At 55.6% G+C, this 15,194-nt stretch overlaps 1 protein-coding gene across 2 annotated transcripts in view; it reads right to left on the reverse strand.

The window, feature by feature from the left end:
* Positions 1 to 12,222: 12,222 nt before the first annotated feature.
* The window catches only part of LOC102760169 (kazrin), a 50,740-nt gene continuing 47,768 nt past the window's right edge, over positions 12,223 to 15,194 (reverse strand). For both annotated transcript variants that reach the window (XM_006766697.2, XM_006766698.2), the window contains exons 6-7: positions 14,269 to 14,319; positions 12,223 to 13,098 (exon numbers count right to left, since the gene is read on the reverse strand). In XM_006766697.2, the coding sequence (XP_006766760.1) occupies positions 12,931 to 13,098; positions 14,269 to 14,319 (219 nt within the window). In that variant the 3' untranslated portion in view covers positions 12,223 to 12,930. The remainder of the gene's footprint in view (positions 13,099 to 14,268; positions 14,320 to 15,194) is intronic.

The raw sequence follows: 15,194 nt of genomic DNA on the forward strand, positions 1-15,194 counted from the left end.
CGTTTGCCGACCACTGCACCAGGAGGTCATGGTTTGATTCCCGGTCAGGGCACATGCCCAGGTTGCAGGGTCCATCCCCAGGGTGGGACACGCAGGAGGCAGCCAATCAATGATTCTCTCTCATCATTGATGTTTCTATCTCTCTCCCTCTTCCTTCCTCTCTGAAATCAGTAAAAACATATATATTTTTAAAACTTCCTCTGATTAAGAGTACCTTTGGTTTATCTGAAAAAAGTCCATTTCACCCTGTTCTTCAGAGCGTTCTGCTGGGTATAAGGTTTTAGGTTGGCGGCTCTTTTCCTTCCGTGCTTTGAGGACATTGCTCCACTTCCTGCTGCCTTCCATTCTGCTGAAGGGACGTCAGCTGCCAGTCCCATCGTCTTCTATTAGTTACGTTTAAGGTTTCCTCTTTGTCTCTGATGTCCTTCAGTTTCGTTAGGATGCAGCTAGATGCGGATTTCTCTTTAGTTGTTCTGGTTGAGAGAAACTTCCCGTATCTGTGGCTTCATTTTTGGAATGTTCTCGACCATTATCTCTTAAAACATCACCTCTTCTCCATTCTCTCTGTTTCCTTCTGGAACTGGGCTTTGTCTTCCCTTCCTTGTAACCTAGCACTGTCCGGAAGAACTTCCTGTGATGAGGGAAATGTTGTGTAAGCTGCAGTGTGACAGCTGTCAGCCATCTGTGGCCATAAGCTCTGAAAATGTAGGCGGTGCAACTGAAGAACCGAGCTTTAAATCTTATTTAATTTTAATTCACATAAATTTACGTTTACCTTGCCACCTGTGGCTAGTGGGCTATTGTAGTGAACCAGAAAGCTCTCATTTCTCCTTCAGAGTTTTTAACAACTTATCTTCCAACATTGCATTCTGGGTAATTTCCTATTTTTTTTCATTCTAAAAATCTCTCTCTTCAGCTATTTGTCTGCTATTTAACCCATCCTTGGACTGATTTTTTTTTTTCTAATGCTACCAATGATATATTTTTGTTTTTAAAAGTTCTATTTGGTTGCCTTTCAAGATTGCCTGGTCTTTTTAGACAGTCTCTTGCTGTTTGTTCATTCTATGATTGTATCTGAAATTTCTTTAAAGACTGCATTTGTATTATTTTTGTATTTGGTTTTGACAACTGCTCTATCTGAAAGGCCTTGGAGGTTTAAAGGTGCTTGAGTTTCTGCTGACTCTCATGCATGCTGATCTCATATTTCATCTTCTGGGACGCCAGGGCCCAGGGGGATGAGAGAGGTAGGTTCTGTCCCTTCGCTCCACCACACCCCAAGGTTTACTCCCCCGTTAGCAGTCCTGCTGTCCGCATCCGTCTGGACAGACACCTGCTTTTGGCTACCGCTCACTGCTCCTGCTCTGGAATTAGCTCAGAGCTTTAGGTTTAGGGGTGGGGGTCCCTGGGAGATTTCTGTTACTTTTGCTGAGGTCAGCCATGCATTAAAAAGCATGTTTTATTCCAGATTTAGTGGTTTCGTAGAGGGAGGCCCTTGGGAGCCCGCCTTTTTCTACACGCCCCCAATGGACACCCTGCTTGCCATGTGCACTGTCCACCCAGCACTTACTCTTCGTGTTCTGCTGACCCTGCCCGTGTTACAGTCTGTCCATCTGCCCTGCCGCCAAGGGAGTCCCTAGGTGGGCGGTCGAGTCTATCATCTCTTCATTAGCCAGGCCTGCCTCACGGTGATGCTTCTGCCATCAGTGGTGGTAAAAGCCCAAGTTATGGGGGAGGGACGGACAACTCCGTTTGTTTGGATGTTTTTATTTTTGTTTTGTTTTTTAATCCTCACCCGAGGATATTTTTCCACTGATTTTTAGAGAGAAGTGGAAGCAAGAGGAAAGACAGAAACATTGATGTGAGAGAAACACATCAATTGGTTGTCTACTGCATGAGCCCCGACTAGGGCCCGGACCGGAGAGGAGCCTGCAACCAAGGAACATGCCCTTGGCTGGAATCGAACTCGGGACCCTTCAGTCCGCAGGCCAAGGCTCTATCCCCTGAGCCAAACCGGCCAGGTCTGTTTGAAGGTTGTTAAAATTTGATTATGTCCGGGCACCGCTTCTGCTCAACAGCCTTCACTGGCTCCCGGGACAAAGTCCAAGCTCCTTCCAGGACAGGGGTCTGTGGGAACCAGCGACGTTGCCAGCTTCCCCTCCGTCTCTCCCCTTCCCTCACACCCTGGGCACCCAGCGAGCCTGCCTCCCCACCCCCATGTCCATCTGCTCTACCTGCTGCCCTCTGCCCCAAAGGTGGCCTGCTGCTGTCTTCTCGGCTTGGCAAACTCCTACGGAACCTTCAGGGTCCCTTTAAATCCCTCCTCTTACATGGAACCCTTCCTTCTCTGGTCACTAGTGTAGGCCTGTCACCCCCGTAACACACTCATTCCCGCTCACACTCACATGCTCGCACGTCAATGCAGGTGCGCCCCCGCGCCGTCTGGCTCATGGTGGGATTAATTAAGGTTGTGCAATTATGTGATGAGCGTCCGTTTCTCCCTCTAGACTGCAAATTCCAGGAGACGGAAGATGGGCCTGTTTTTGCCCCTGAGGTAACGTGGGTACCTAGCAAGCCCTAACCCAGCGTTGCGCTGGTGAATGTTTAACAACGGGCTCTTGCATTTTGAATAGGGGCTTTCATTTGTAGCATTTGCTTGCCCATCTCTTTGTCCTCGTCCTCAGCCTGACACCCTCCCCACCTGCCTGCGCGTCCACACTGATGACCACGTGCTTCTGGGGTTCCCGGGAGAGTAAGTCCCCCTTGGTCACGCCCATCAGCGCCTGTATTGAAGGTGGAGCACGCCCGCCCTCTCCCTCCCACCCTCCCAGCCTCTGAGCTCCGGAGCCCGGCCAGGGCCAGGAGAAATGGCTGAGCCACCCACCGGGCTGGGCTCTCAGGCCACTGGTAGGCTGACTCCGGTCCTGCTGCCACCCTGGCCACAGGGCCTCTGGCTTTGAGGCCGAGTGGGAATGACGCGGGTAAGTGCCCAGCACAGTCCTTGTCGCCCTCAACACGCTTAGCGGTGGCCCCGTGAGTCCAAGTCATTCCAGCTCCCACCAGAGGCCCCACGGTCCTGCTGCTAATGCTTGCCTGCGGCTCCACCATTCGTGGCTGTGAGCACGCTGCATCCTCCCCGGGAGGTGGGCACGAGGTTCCCACAGGCCCATTTTACAGACGGGAATGTGGAGCTCAGAAACGTCCAGGGAGGGCTGTGTTTTCTCTCCTTGGCCTGCACTTGCTCTCAGCTGTGTCTCCTGCAGCGCTGCGGCTAGCAGCTGCTACCCATCTATTCACCTTTCCAACAGCCTGGGAGATAGGCTGTTTCAGCTCCATTTTACAGAGGGGGAAATTGAGGCTCAAAGGGACTAAGGGACTGGCTTAGGGTCACACAGCTCACAGGTCAAGCCCAAATACCTGGCTCCCAGGCCTGGATGCTCCTCCACACCCCTCCCTGTGCTGCTTGGATTTTACAGACTCCGCTGGGTTCCGGCTGTCGCTAAAACAAGTGAGTGTGTGTTTCTTACACACACACACACACACACACACACACACACACACACACGAAGAGACCGAGGGAACCTGAGAATGAATGGTTCATACCCCTGAGCTGCAATTGCGTTGTAGGTGGCTCTCAAACTCCCTCTGGCGTACAGAGAGCCTCCTCCCTGTCACCGCAGCTCTGGTCCCTGCGGTGACAGTGTCAGAGGGGCCTTCTCCCTCCCGGGCCCAGAACCATAGATTCCACCCACCCCACCCCAAGACATCAGCTTCCTAACAAGGACGCTAGCACCATGCAGGCCTGCAGCCAATTTAGATGTGACTCCAGCATCGCTGGCCTGTTCCAAAGAAGCAATTAGGCAGCTCCGAGCTGGTGGGGTGACTGGGGGCGGACGTCCTGGCAGGAGGCATGCCCCTTCCTCTCCCTGCATCAGGGCTCGGCCCCTCTGTCTACACCTGAGACCGGGGACAGCAGCAAAACAAACACCGGGATTGGCGTTCCTTAGCTCGTCTGCCGAGGCCCCTCCACCTTCAGCAAGTGCTGCCACGGCCTAGGTTTTCTGAGCAAAGGGGATGCTCACGTAGATGGAGGTCCAGACTCCGCTGCCTCGCACCTGGCTCCCCTCGCTTCTCAAGGCACGTGGGGATCCCACGTGAGCCACAGGGACTTGCTGTGGCCAAACGCCGTCAGAAACGTGGCATGCTTAGAACTCTCCAGAGAGCCACTGGTGTGGGGCCTCCAAGCACAGAAGAAGGCAGCTGAAGGAGTCCCCATCCCAACACTTCCCAGAGGGCGCTCCATGGACTAAACGCAAAGGCATGGATGGGTCTGTGGTCAATCAAGTTTGGGAAGCACAGGGTGGAAAAAAGGGATTTTTTTTTCTTCTTTGCAGAACTTGTCAGAGCCTTTGAAAAGCTAATGGGTTGTCTCTAAGGATTGGAGACACCACGCATTGCTTCCAAAACGCATTGACCCAGAGATTTAGTTTCTTCCGGCTGAGTCTTGTGGTCTGTGGAGCACTGGCCTGGGAGTCAGGAGCCCTGGGCTCCAGAACCAGCTCAGCCACGGGTGCCCTGCTAGGCTGTGGCAAGTCCCTTCCTGCAGTCAGAGAGGAGTGGGCGAGAGGCCACTGAGAGCCCGTCAGCTCTAGAATTCTCACTTCCTCTGGGCCTACCCCTGGCTGGCTCTGGCAGCATGGGTGTGTTGCTGAACTTACCTGGGCCTCAGTCTTCACATCTGTACAAAGGGCCCTGCTCTGCCCATCTCACGGGGCTGGTGACAGGCTGGCGTGAGATCATTGTCATCGTCTCCTCATCATCGTGGCTACTGTTCACTGCTACCCCAGCCACGCCTTTCACATACAGGAATTCCCTGTATCCTGGCAGCCACCCTCGGACACTCTTACTGTCCCTAGCGTACAGGTGAGGAGACTGAGGCACAGCCAGGTTAAGCAACTTGCCTAAGGCTACCAGGTAGCAAATGTCAGGACTGAGGTTCGAACTCAGAGAATCTGCCCAGAATCTACACCCTTACCTTTGACCCTCGTCTGCCTAGGACAGTGGTTGGCAAACTGTGGCCTCTTGAGTGTGGCTCTTCCACAAAATACCATGTGTGGGTGCGCACGTACAGTGCGATTGAAACTTCGTGGCCACACTCAAGGGGCCAAAGAGCTGCAGTTTGCCGACCATGGGCCTAGGAAAGAGCACTATACACTGTGGATAGCTGTGACCTGAGGGGCACTGCTTCACCCGCACGGCCTCCTGGGAAGTGTCTATGTTCCTTGATTGACAGGCTTTCAGAAGCCAGGAGTGGCGCGGGGGGGGCATGAGCAGCCCCCACTTTCCTGTTCTGCCATGGGGGGCAGGGGAAGTCAGAGGTGCCCATGGAGAATGGCTTCTCCACAATTTTGAGGGGAGGAGGAGGAGGCCTGAGACAGCCCTGCCTCTTCTCCCCCTTGGGGGGCGCTCCGATGGCCTAACTCATGGATTTCACACTGGCTTTACACAGACCCTTCGCTCAAATGAAATCAATCTGTAAGACAAACAAACCAAAGCTCTGGGCCACAAGACAGTGAGTGTCAGGGGAGGTGGTCCAGGATGGGTAACCACTGCCCTGGTCTGTTTCAGGGGGAGCCTGAGGCCCAGAGAGGGAGACGCACTTGCCCAGGGTCACACAGCAGGTCGTTGGCCCAGCTGGGAGCCGGGAGTCCAGAGCCAGGTTCGGGGCTCCTGACTGCACTGGGCTGAGGCTGGGCCTCTGCAGGAGCCTGAGAGCAGGGTGTGGGCAAGCCCTGTGGGACCCTCAGCAGCTGCTCTGCCCCCCATCTCTCCTCCGAGTGTGGCTTAGGTAGCCGTACGCTCTATTTAGGGTTCATACCGGTGTTGATGGGGCATCCCTGGTCCCAGACCAAGGCCAGCAGGCCACCCAGTGCTCTGCAAAGGTCTGTCTCCACAGACCAGACCAAACCGGAGATGGTGGCCCTCACATCAGAACCTGGATTCGTCCAGGCTGGATGCCTGCCCTGCCACTTCCTGGCTGTGTGCCTCAAGGAAAATGCAGAACCCTTTCTGGGACTAGCAGGGCACTGCTGCTGGCTGCCAGGGCTGCCTGGGGCAGCAGCTACTGTGCCGGGCCCCTGAGCTCTGCTCAGCAGGCCCAGCAAGGGCGCTGGTCACCAGCACCTTGGGGGGCAGCCCGGGGTCTTGCTTGGGTGTGGCTCCTCCCTTAGAACTGCAGGAAAGGTGGTCTCCGCCTGCCTCGGAGGCCCCTCGGGGAAGCTTCCCAACGGAAGTCTGCACTGAAACCCATTGGAGCGCAGGGTCTACAACATGACAGCGCTGGCTTATTTACCTTATAATGTGATTGCATTTGAGCAAAGGGTCTGCCCCTGCAGCCATCACCTCGCGTAATCGCGTGCAGCTGAGCCCAGGTGCGATCTGCACGGAGCTCCCTGATCCAGGAGGTCCCGTGTGCAACAGCTAAGAGCGGAGCTCCCGGCCGAAGGTGGGATTGGAGCCCTGCCTGCTAGTGCTTTCACCAGCTACGGCAACCTTTTGAGGGATCTCTGAGGAACCCCTAAAGGTTCCATGGAACACAGTTTGCAAACTCCTTTGCTTATTCCAGTTTTCCCCTCTCCAGGGTGGAGAACCTGAGCCCCAAAGCCGAGAGCCCGAACAGGGCTTGCTTGGCTAGTGAGGCTTCCTGTTGTCCCTGGTGGAGCGCTTGGTCCCATAGATATTTTTAAGTTTATGTGGCTGATCAGAGACTGCGTAGCAGTTACTGAGAACGTGGACTTCGGGGCGAGACCGCGGGAGCTGAATCCTGGTTCTGCCGCTTCCTAGCTGTGCCTTGGCGTGGTCATCTGTACGTGAGGACATCAGCGGCCTTTCTCTTGGAGTTGGAGGCACGCCTTGCTGCCAGACCAGGATCTGACTGCCGGGAGCCTAGGGCGACCATTGGGACTTACACCTCAAGAGCCCAGCCCTGGGCAGCCTCAGTGTGCCCTTGGCCTGACTCCGCCCGTGTAGCCACAGCAGAGAGGACGTTTCTACTGGACTTTGGAAAGACCAATGCTGCCAGGGCTGCGGCATGCAGGGCCAAATGCCTCCAACCCTCCCTTCCCGAGACAGAAAAACCTGGATTCTCTCCCAGAGCAACAGTGGACCTGAATTTGGACTCCGAGGACTGGGCACACAGCCCCATGCCCTGATTTCACCCCCAGGGACAGACTGGATCCATTCCCCTTCTTTAGGCTAAAGATGTGTGTCAAGCTGCTTCCTGCATTTCTCCTCCTGAGTGAACGTAAATCCACTCAAGTCACAAGGAACACACAGTCCTTCCCAGGCTCCAAAACACATGCAGCGTTTATGTCTGAGCCTACAAGGAAAGGGGGTATTACGCCCATTTCAAAGGTGAGAAGACTGCGGGTCACGGGCCACAGCAATTAGCCAGGCCTGTTCGGGCCCCACGGGTGGGCTGCAAGGTCCTCCAGGTGGAGCATGACGTGCAACTTTATCGATTTTGTTATTTTGGGGCAATTAACTGCTACTTACTGGAAACCCGCTAAGAAAGCAGTGAGAGATTTCTAAAACCCCAAACTCACAAACGCCAATGGGCAGTCAGCCAGTGGTTCCCGGGGACGCGGATTTGGAAGCCTGGCTGCTGCCCTGAGCCTGCGACCTGCCACCGCACAGGCTCCCCGGGGACATGCCGGCTGCTCTAAGTCCTGCCATTTCCAGGGGGAAAAGGTCAAGGTTTTCCGTTGCTGCTATTTTTACTTCTAATGCTCAGCCCTCCCGGGATCACTTTCTCGTGGCTTCAGTTTGTTCGGGGCGGCCTGTGCTGCGCAGGCTGCGTATTCCCCTGGTTTTCAGTACCTGGGCTCTCAGGCACGAGGCAGTGGCGGCTCAGGTTTGAATTAGCCGAACCCCAGATGCTGTCAAGATTCATACCCTCAACCTGCCTGTACAGTGATACTACAGTGGTGACGGGGTATGACTGTGTGTTCACAACACAAAACGGGCCTTACAGACACCCCCACCCCCATCTGCTCCCAACAATGGGCTCTTACGCTTTTTCAACTCAACCCCTCCCTCACCCATGGGCAAAGCACTCTGGGCCCCCTCCCGCCCACCTGTTCCCACTTCCGGTGGAAGAAGAACCTGGTAGCACTGAAGAACCTGGTGGTACCTTCGGGAGCCCGGTTGAACAACTTCTAACAGTCACGACCAAGCGCCGGAGGTATTTTATATTTCTAGGGCATCCTTTTATCGTCTCAAGTTATGAGTCTTTCCTTCTGGAAAAGTTAATGGTAGGTCTTCCCTCTCGTCTCCATGACCACCAGCTTCTTTTTCGACAGGCGGTGGGAACGGTGGGAGGAAGGGGGCACGGGGTCCTGTGGCCCACGTGGCGGGCGAGGGGTTGAGTTGAAAAAGCTGAAGGGCCCATTGTTCGGAGCAGCTGGGGCGTGGGAGGGACGTTTGTGAGGCCCGTTTTTGTGACAACGCAGGTGTCGGGTGCCAGGGCCCATAGGTATTTTAAAACTTCCATTGTCAAAGGGCGGGTGACCCCACTCGTGGTGGCCCAGCGCACCTGGGCTCCCCGAGACCTGGGGAGGGAAGCACACAGCGCTGCCCAGCACGTGGGGCCCCGGCTCCTCCTGGGCTAGAAGGGGACAGGGCACCGGGTCTGGTGGGTGGGGCTGCAGGTGCGGTTCTGGCGGGTGGGAGGGACTCCGAGGCAGAGCAAAGTTCCAAACCGAGGGCTTGTGCCAGCCCCCGTGTCTGCTCGGCCCTCCTGCCAGCTCCTCCCGGGGTTTCTTTTTCTGAGCCTGGGGGTCAGGCTCATGGGAACAGACGTGGTCACAAGCGCAAGGAGTGGCTGTGCCAGAGAGAACTGATGGGGGACAAGGGAGGAGTGGGCGGGCTGAAACACATACAGTGCCTGCCTGCTGGGTGCCAGCCCCACAACTGCCCAGCTGGCACTGTGCTGGGAGGCAGCGCAGCATCCCTAGGTTTGAAGCCCAGCGCTACTGTTTACGCTGATTTCTCGATCATAGGCTGAGGGAGGGTTAATGGAGTTAACACACGTCAGGTGTGCGGCGTGGGCCCTGGCCGCGGTCAGTGCTTAGTGGTGTTAGCTGGGACTGTTATTGCTATTATTAGGGGCCCCTGTCGGAGCCGACCAGCTGGCGGGAGAGCTGCAGGAGGGCAGAGGACAGCCTCGCAGGCTGCGCACGGCAGGACTCTGGGCGCCCACCCAGCAGGGCCTCACAGAGGCATGCGGTGCCAACTGTGCAGCTTCCCCTGGCCCGGAGGCCTGGGCAGCCCTGCCTCAATTTCTCACTAACAGGCGCTACTCGGAGTTGGGCCATTTGGGACAAGGTGTCGGAGATGACGACAAGAAAGGAGGGCGGCCTTTGAGCAGAGCCACCAAGATCTGAACAAGGTGTGGCCCAGCCTCTGAGAGGTCACACGGCTCCTCTGGGCCGGCGTGGGGCCTGGGTTAGTTTTGGGATGGCACAGAGGCTCTCTCCTTGTATGCCAACTCCGCCTGATGGGCAGGGGCCGCCTGGGGCTTTGTAAAGTCAAGAAATCAGGAGCCACCTGATTTGGGCGGGGCAGGGAGGCCCTTTACCAGATTCGTGATGCCTGCACGAGGCCAGGGAGAGGGCAGCAGTGGCATCTCGAGGCCACGTGCCCTCCTCCGATTGGCCCAGGGGTCCTCCCGCCCGGCTGCACCTCGGAATCACCAGGGGTTAACACTCTGATTCGGGTGCTGGCCTGGCATCGGCCGTAGTTTGAAAGCTCCGCGGGTGATTCTAATGTGGGGCCGGGCTGAGCACTACTGGGGGAGATGCCCTAGTAACTAGGGCCTAGTCCAGGGGTGGGCAAACTTTTTGACTCGAGGGCCACAATGCGTTCTTAAACTGGACCGGAGGCCGGAACAAAAGCATGGATGGAGTGGTTGTGTGAACTAGTACATGTTAACACTGCTGCTGGTGAAGGAGCAGAGGGGAGAGCAAGAGAACCCTCCGCTCTTTCGGCTCCGCGGGGCGGATAGAACAGCCGAATGGGCCGGATCCGGCCCGCGGGCCGTAGTTTGCCCACGGCTGGCCTAGTAGTTCCTCACGGTCCTGAGCTCTGTAGCCTCTCGGTACCATCTACTATCCCGGGCTTTGCGCTTCCTTCCAGCAGAAATGACAGGGGAGGTAAGAGGCCACTCTCCCGTTAGTTTCACGGCTGGAGTAGCTTTCTGTTGAGGCTGGGAGATAGAGGCGGAGGCACTGGCTGCCATCGGGGATGGGGTACCCGGGGGGCCCCTTCTCGGGACGCACTGTGGAGTTTCGCTGGGGGAGGCTTTGCATCTGGGGGACGTCCCGGGGTTCAGAAAAGCCTGGCGTACTCTGGCTTCGGCAGGGGGAGAAGGAAGCCGATGAAAGCTGACCGGGGTGCTGAGCCAGGGTGCCAGGCTCCGAGCTGGGGTATGAGACCTTGGGCAGCCCCGATGCCTAGAGTAAAGCCGGCAAAGACGAGATGTTTCTGGAAGGCGACCTGGGCCTCGGCCCCTCCATCAGCTCAGAGCCCAGCCAGCTTTCCTCGGCCCCTCCCGTCACCCCCTGGGGAGCTAGGCCTGGCGTTCCAAGAAGCAGGTTATGGGGACTTGGCCTCCCACCCAGAGCAACATAGAAGCAATCAAATAACATCGAGTTCGGTAATATTTTAAAATAAGCTTTATTTAGATTTTTTTAAATATTTTATATTTGCATCCATGCCTTCGAGAAACCTTTCCCACGGGAGAGGTGATTTTCATCTAATGTTACCCATAACTCATTCGCTATTTGACGGAGTTCCCTTAAATAAATCATCCTTAGCAACTCTGAGAATTATCTCCTAATTTACAAAAACTGAAATGAAAAGGAGCTACTAAATCATTACCGGGAATGGTTGCAATCTTATTTTCTCGTAAGGGAAAACAATAAAAATCAATCAAAAGAGGAAAAAAAAAAGATTCATGGGGGAGAAAGCGTTTTCTAAAATCTCTCTCTGCAGAGAAAGACATGGGCTCTGGGCTCTCCGTTAACCGGCTTGGCCACGGGAAGCCAGAGGGAGCTTCGTGAGTGCCCGGCCTGCTCCCTTCCAACCCCGCACCGGGCAAATGGGGGGGCGGGGGGGGGGCTTTTCTGTTAGTTTTAGAGACTTTGGACAAAAGACCCTATCCGTTCTGATAGAGACTCTCCAGCACTTGAAAATTTAGTTTCTTTGTAAGAGCTGAAGGTGTTACTGTTAGCAGAAAGCGCAACTACTGTTGTTGAGAGGGTGTTCGAACTGAGCTGTTAGTAGTTAAGGTGGAGCCGTGGGTGGGGATGGGGGTGGGACTCACAGGCCAAGAGAGGAGGGAAGCTCGTTTCAGGCCTGGGGAGGCCCTGGCTTCCAGCTCACGTGATCTCCATCACCCCACATTTAATGCACCAGGTTCTTTGCCAGGAAGCCTCGCTGGGGCCAACACAGCCCCCAAATAGGCAAATGTTCCTGCCCATCCTCTCTCCTGGGGCGAGTGGGCCAGGCTGCTGGGACCGCTGGAGCAAGGGCCCCGGGGATCCCGAGAGGTTCCGCTAAGTGTGGCTGGAGGGGCCAACCAGGACGGGGTCAGTGTCCCCAACAGCCCTCCCCTTGAGAGAGAACCCCCCGCCCCCCACCTCCAAGGACACCTGCCTGGCCAAGGTGAGAGTAACCCAAGGCGGAGAGACACCGCTGCAGGGAGGAACGGATGCCGCAGGAGGCTCATGGGACTGGCTGCCTCCCCCTGTCTCCAACCTCACTCCACAGACAGACCCGAGAGAAGGGGACCCCTGCAGGACGCGCTCTGCTCACTGAGGTCAGTGTTCTGTGGTTCAGATAAATAAATAAAGGCCTGGAGAGAGTGGGGAGAAAGGTGGAGCGCCCGTCCATGCAGAGGCGGAAGAACAGGGAGAGAGCAGGAGAGAGAACGGAAAAAAGCAAGCTTTGAAATCCCACGGTCCCTGGCCCCCGGCCCCCCTCCACTCTACCTCGCTCAGTTTGGCAGCAGCATGATCAGAGAAGAGACAAGTCATCAGAAACCCCCGCCTCCCGCCCGCCCCGTGGAAAAATAGACAATTCCAATATTTATGTAATAATTTAGATAGAATACGTCTTCTGCATTTGTGCAAATAAATTAAACGGAACCATTTTCTGTTTCTCTTCTTTTTTTTTTTTCCATAAAGAAAGAAATGGCAACGCAATTTAAAAACTGGCAGGCCATGAAAAGAGCCCGTTGGACCTCAACAAACCCAGCCAAGACAAGGCCCCGCCGCGGCCGGGGCTCCGAGGCTGCGGAGAGGGACCTCGCCCTGGCGACAGTGGCGTTTTGTGGCTAAAGTGACTTGAGCGCACCCCGAGCACAGGGTCTGGTCCCACACGTTCACACGGGGGCGGGGGGCACGGGAGACAGACCACGTCCTCGGGGAGAGGGGCTCCGGGAGTAGCAGTTCGGACGAGGGACATGTACAAGCACGGAGTGCACAGTCGTTTTTGTTATTTACAAATACACAGCAGTCCTTCAAGTTTTCAAGTTTCATAGAAAGGAGGGGAGGGGAGGGGACAGGAGGGACAAACACAACCCAACGAACCGAACGAAAGGAAACATAAAGACAAAAGGGGAACAAAAATACAGAACAAAACAAACCCAGATGAACAACACGACCGACCGTATCGCGCCGAGGACGACAGAGTTGACAGAGTCACACACGTTTGCGGTATGTACATCAATTACAGAGGTGGCGCCGCAAGGGGAGGGGTCCCACGCGTCCGCGCCTGGCCACGCCCAGCACCCACACCTGCCACGCACGCCCCACGCACACCCACACGCACAGACACGCCCGCCGGGCGGCGGCGGGCGCAGGGAGGCGGGTATCACCAGTCCGCGTCCTCCTCTATGTAATAATCAGGGGCGGTACCATCAAACAGGCCGGGGTCGAGGGACTTCCGCTGCTTCCCTCTGGCGAAGACGCGGGAGATGGAGCCAAATCCCATCTTCTCTTTCTTCTTTTTCCGTTTTTGGTCTTCAAGATCCTCTAGTGACTGTTCGGGCCAAACGGAGGAGAAGAACAGAGCCAACCTGAGCTGGGGGCGGGGCCACGGAGGGGCGGGGCCTCCAGTGGCCAGGTCTGCCTGCACTCAGCCAGGGATCTTGGGCCAGTTAGGGAACCCTCAGGGACAACCGTAGGACCCACCCAAGACTGTCATGAGAATGTCACTAAAGTGGATAAAAGTGCATTATAAACACTCCACAACGGCTAGCTGCTGTTTGCCCACAATCTTACTGGTACCCCCTGAGGGCTTGCAGGAGTGTGACTGTGCACTGGGCCATGGCCCGGCCACGGGGTCACTGAGCAAGGGCACACCTTCCCTGTGAGAAAGCCCCGGTGGAAAAGGGGGCCTGGGAGCCTGGAGAGTGAGGACGGAGGAAACCGGAGCTTTGTGTCCGCCAAGGGCAAGGACCTTGAATCTGAAGTCCTCGGACAAAAAGCAGGACTGGCCAAGGTCGAGTGGGGAGGCGGGGGCTTGGGGTCTAGTTCTGATGATGGGATAACTATGGGGGTTGGGGGCTGGTGTCTGCCGGAGAGCTTTGCACAGCCATGGGGTACATTCTCTGTCTAAAGGGCAGGGCTCTGAGCAGGCTAATGGTTTCTAAAATATGGTCCCTGAATTCCAGGCCCAACCCTCACGTGGTGGATCCAGCTCTCAGGGTGAAGGGCCCAGGAATCCACATTTGAAACACTTCCCTGGTGGACCCTGATGGGACTTGCAGAGGCCAGCATGTGTGAACCCTGGGACTAGAAAACTGATCCTAGAGACCCCTCTGACCCCCACATTCATGCCATTTTCCTCCCTGCAGATCCCCTCCTCACCCTGATGACAGAATACTGAAACGTTAAAAATGAACGAAAGTTTCCTGCAAGGAGGGGCCCCGTGAGCTCATGGCTTTGGCTCATCAGACTTTGGCTGCCAAGAGAAGACACTACCAGGACAGCAGGATGTGTGATGCACTTAGTAGGTTTACAGGTCCAGAGAGGGCACGAAAGGGCAGACCCAGGTGGGAAGCTCGACTCGGGCCCCAACCACATGTGCCTCCTTAACTCCTCTCTGCTTTGGGTGCCCCACTATGGAAGGGGGGATGCCAAGGGCCCAGGGGAACAAGGGATGAGGGCATGGCCAGGCTGGGGAAGAACCCGGGGAAGGCACACCTACCTGTACAATGGGGTTGTGCAGGTTCTTCTGAACTGGGCCGGGACTGTCGCCCTGTGGCCAAAGGAGAAGAGAAAGATGAAACAGCAGACACACAGGCCACATGAGAGCAGAGATGGTCCGTGAAAGGAAGCCATCCCTTAGGGACCACCTTGCCTCTAGGTGGGGAACCCACCCTCACCCCTGAAGCAGACACTCCCGCAGGGCTCAGTGGGGAGGGCCTGGGGCTCACTGAGAGGCTGTCTGGATCAGGGCGCCTAGCCCGAGGCCCCGGGGTGCTGCCCTGCCTGTTCTCGACCCCCAATACCCTCTGACCAACCAATCAGTTACTCAAAGGCTTCTAAGTTCCTGTCCCAATTGGTCTGTTGTGTTAGAACTGGAGGTTGGTTATACTTGGTGCTTTTCCTAAAGAAATAGAATTTTATAGAAAAAAACGGACAAAAATAAAGAATTTTGGAACAGGAAGACTCAGGAAACTGTAACCTCTAACTCCTCCGCAAACACAATGAATCTCGTATTCTGTGGAAGGGCAGGACGCATCAGCCTGATTTACAGATTCACAGGCTCCAGACGGTCCAGCAGCACCGAGTTAATTAAAAGCAGAAATACAATACACATTTGGGACAGCCTGGTTCCTCCTGGGCCAGTTCTCCTTCCTATAGTGTACAAAAGTGGAGAACAAAAGGAAACATACAACACTAAAAGGAAACAAAACCCAGAATCAGTTTTGTTTCTGGGGGCAAACGGATCATTTGGATCCTAAAAGCCATTACCAGGGAGTCCCCTGGTGGCTGTTTCCAGAATTGCAGGCAAAGTGCCCATGAAGGAAACGAAGTCCGAGTCACTTGCCCTGTCCATCAACTTTCTCCAACCTCTCTGTGCTCAGACGCCAGCCACCTCTGCTCTAAATGGCCAGAGCCCGAGGGGAT

The sequence above is a fragment of the Myotis davidii genome, unplaced genomic scaffold, assembly GCF_000327345.1.
Source record: "Myotis davidii unplaced genomic scaffold, ASM32734v1 scaffold299, whole genome shotgun sequence".
In the NCBI taxonomy this organism is placed as follows: domain Eukaryota; kingdom Metazoa; phylum Chordata; class Mammalia; order Chiroptera; family Vespertilionidae; genus Myotis; species Myotis davidii.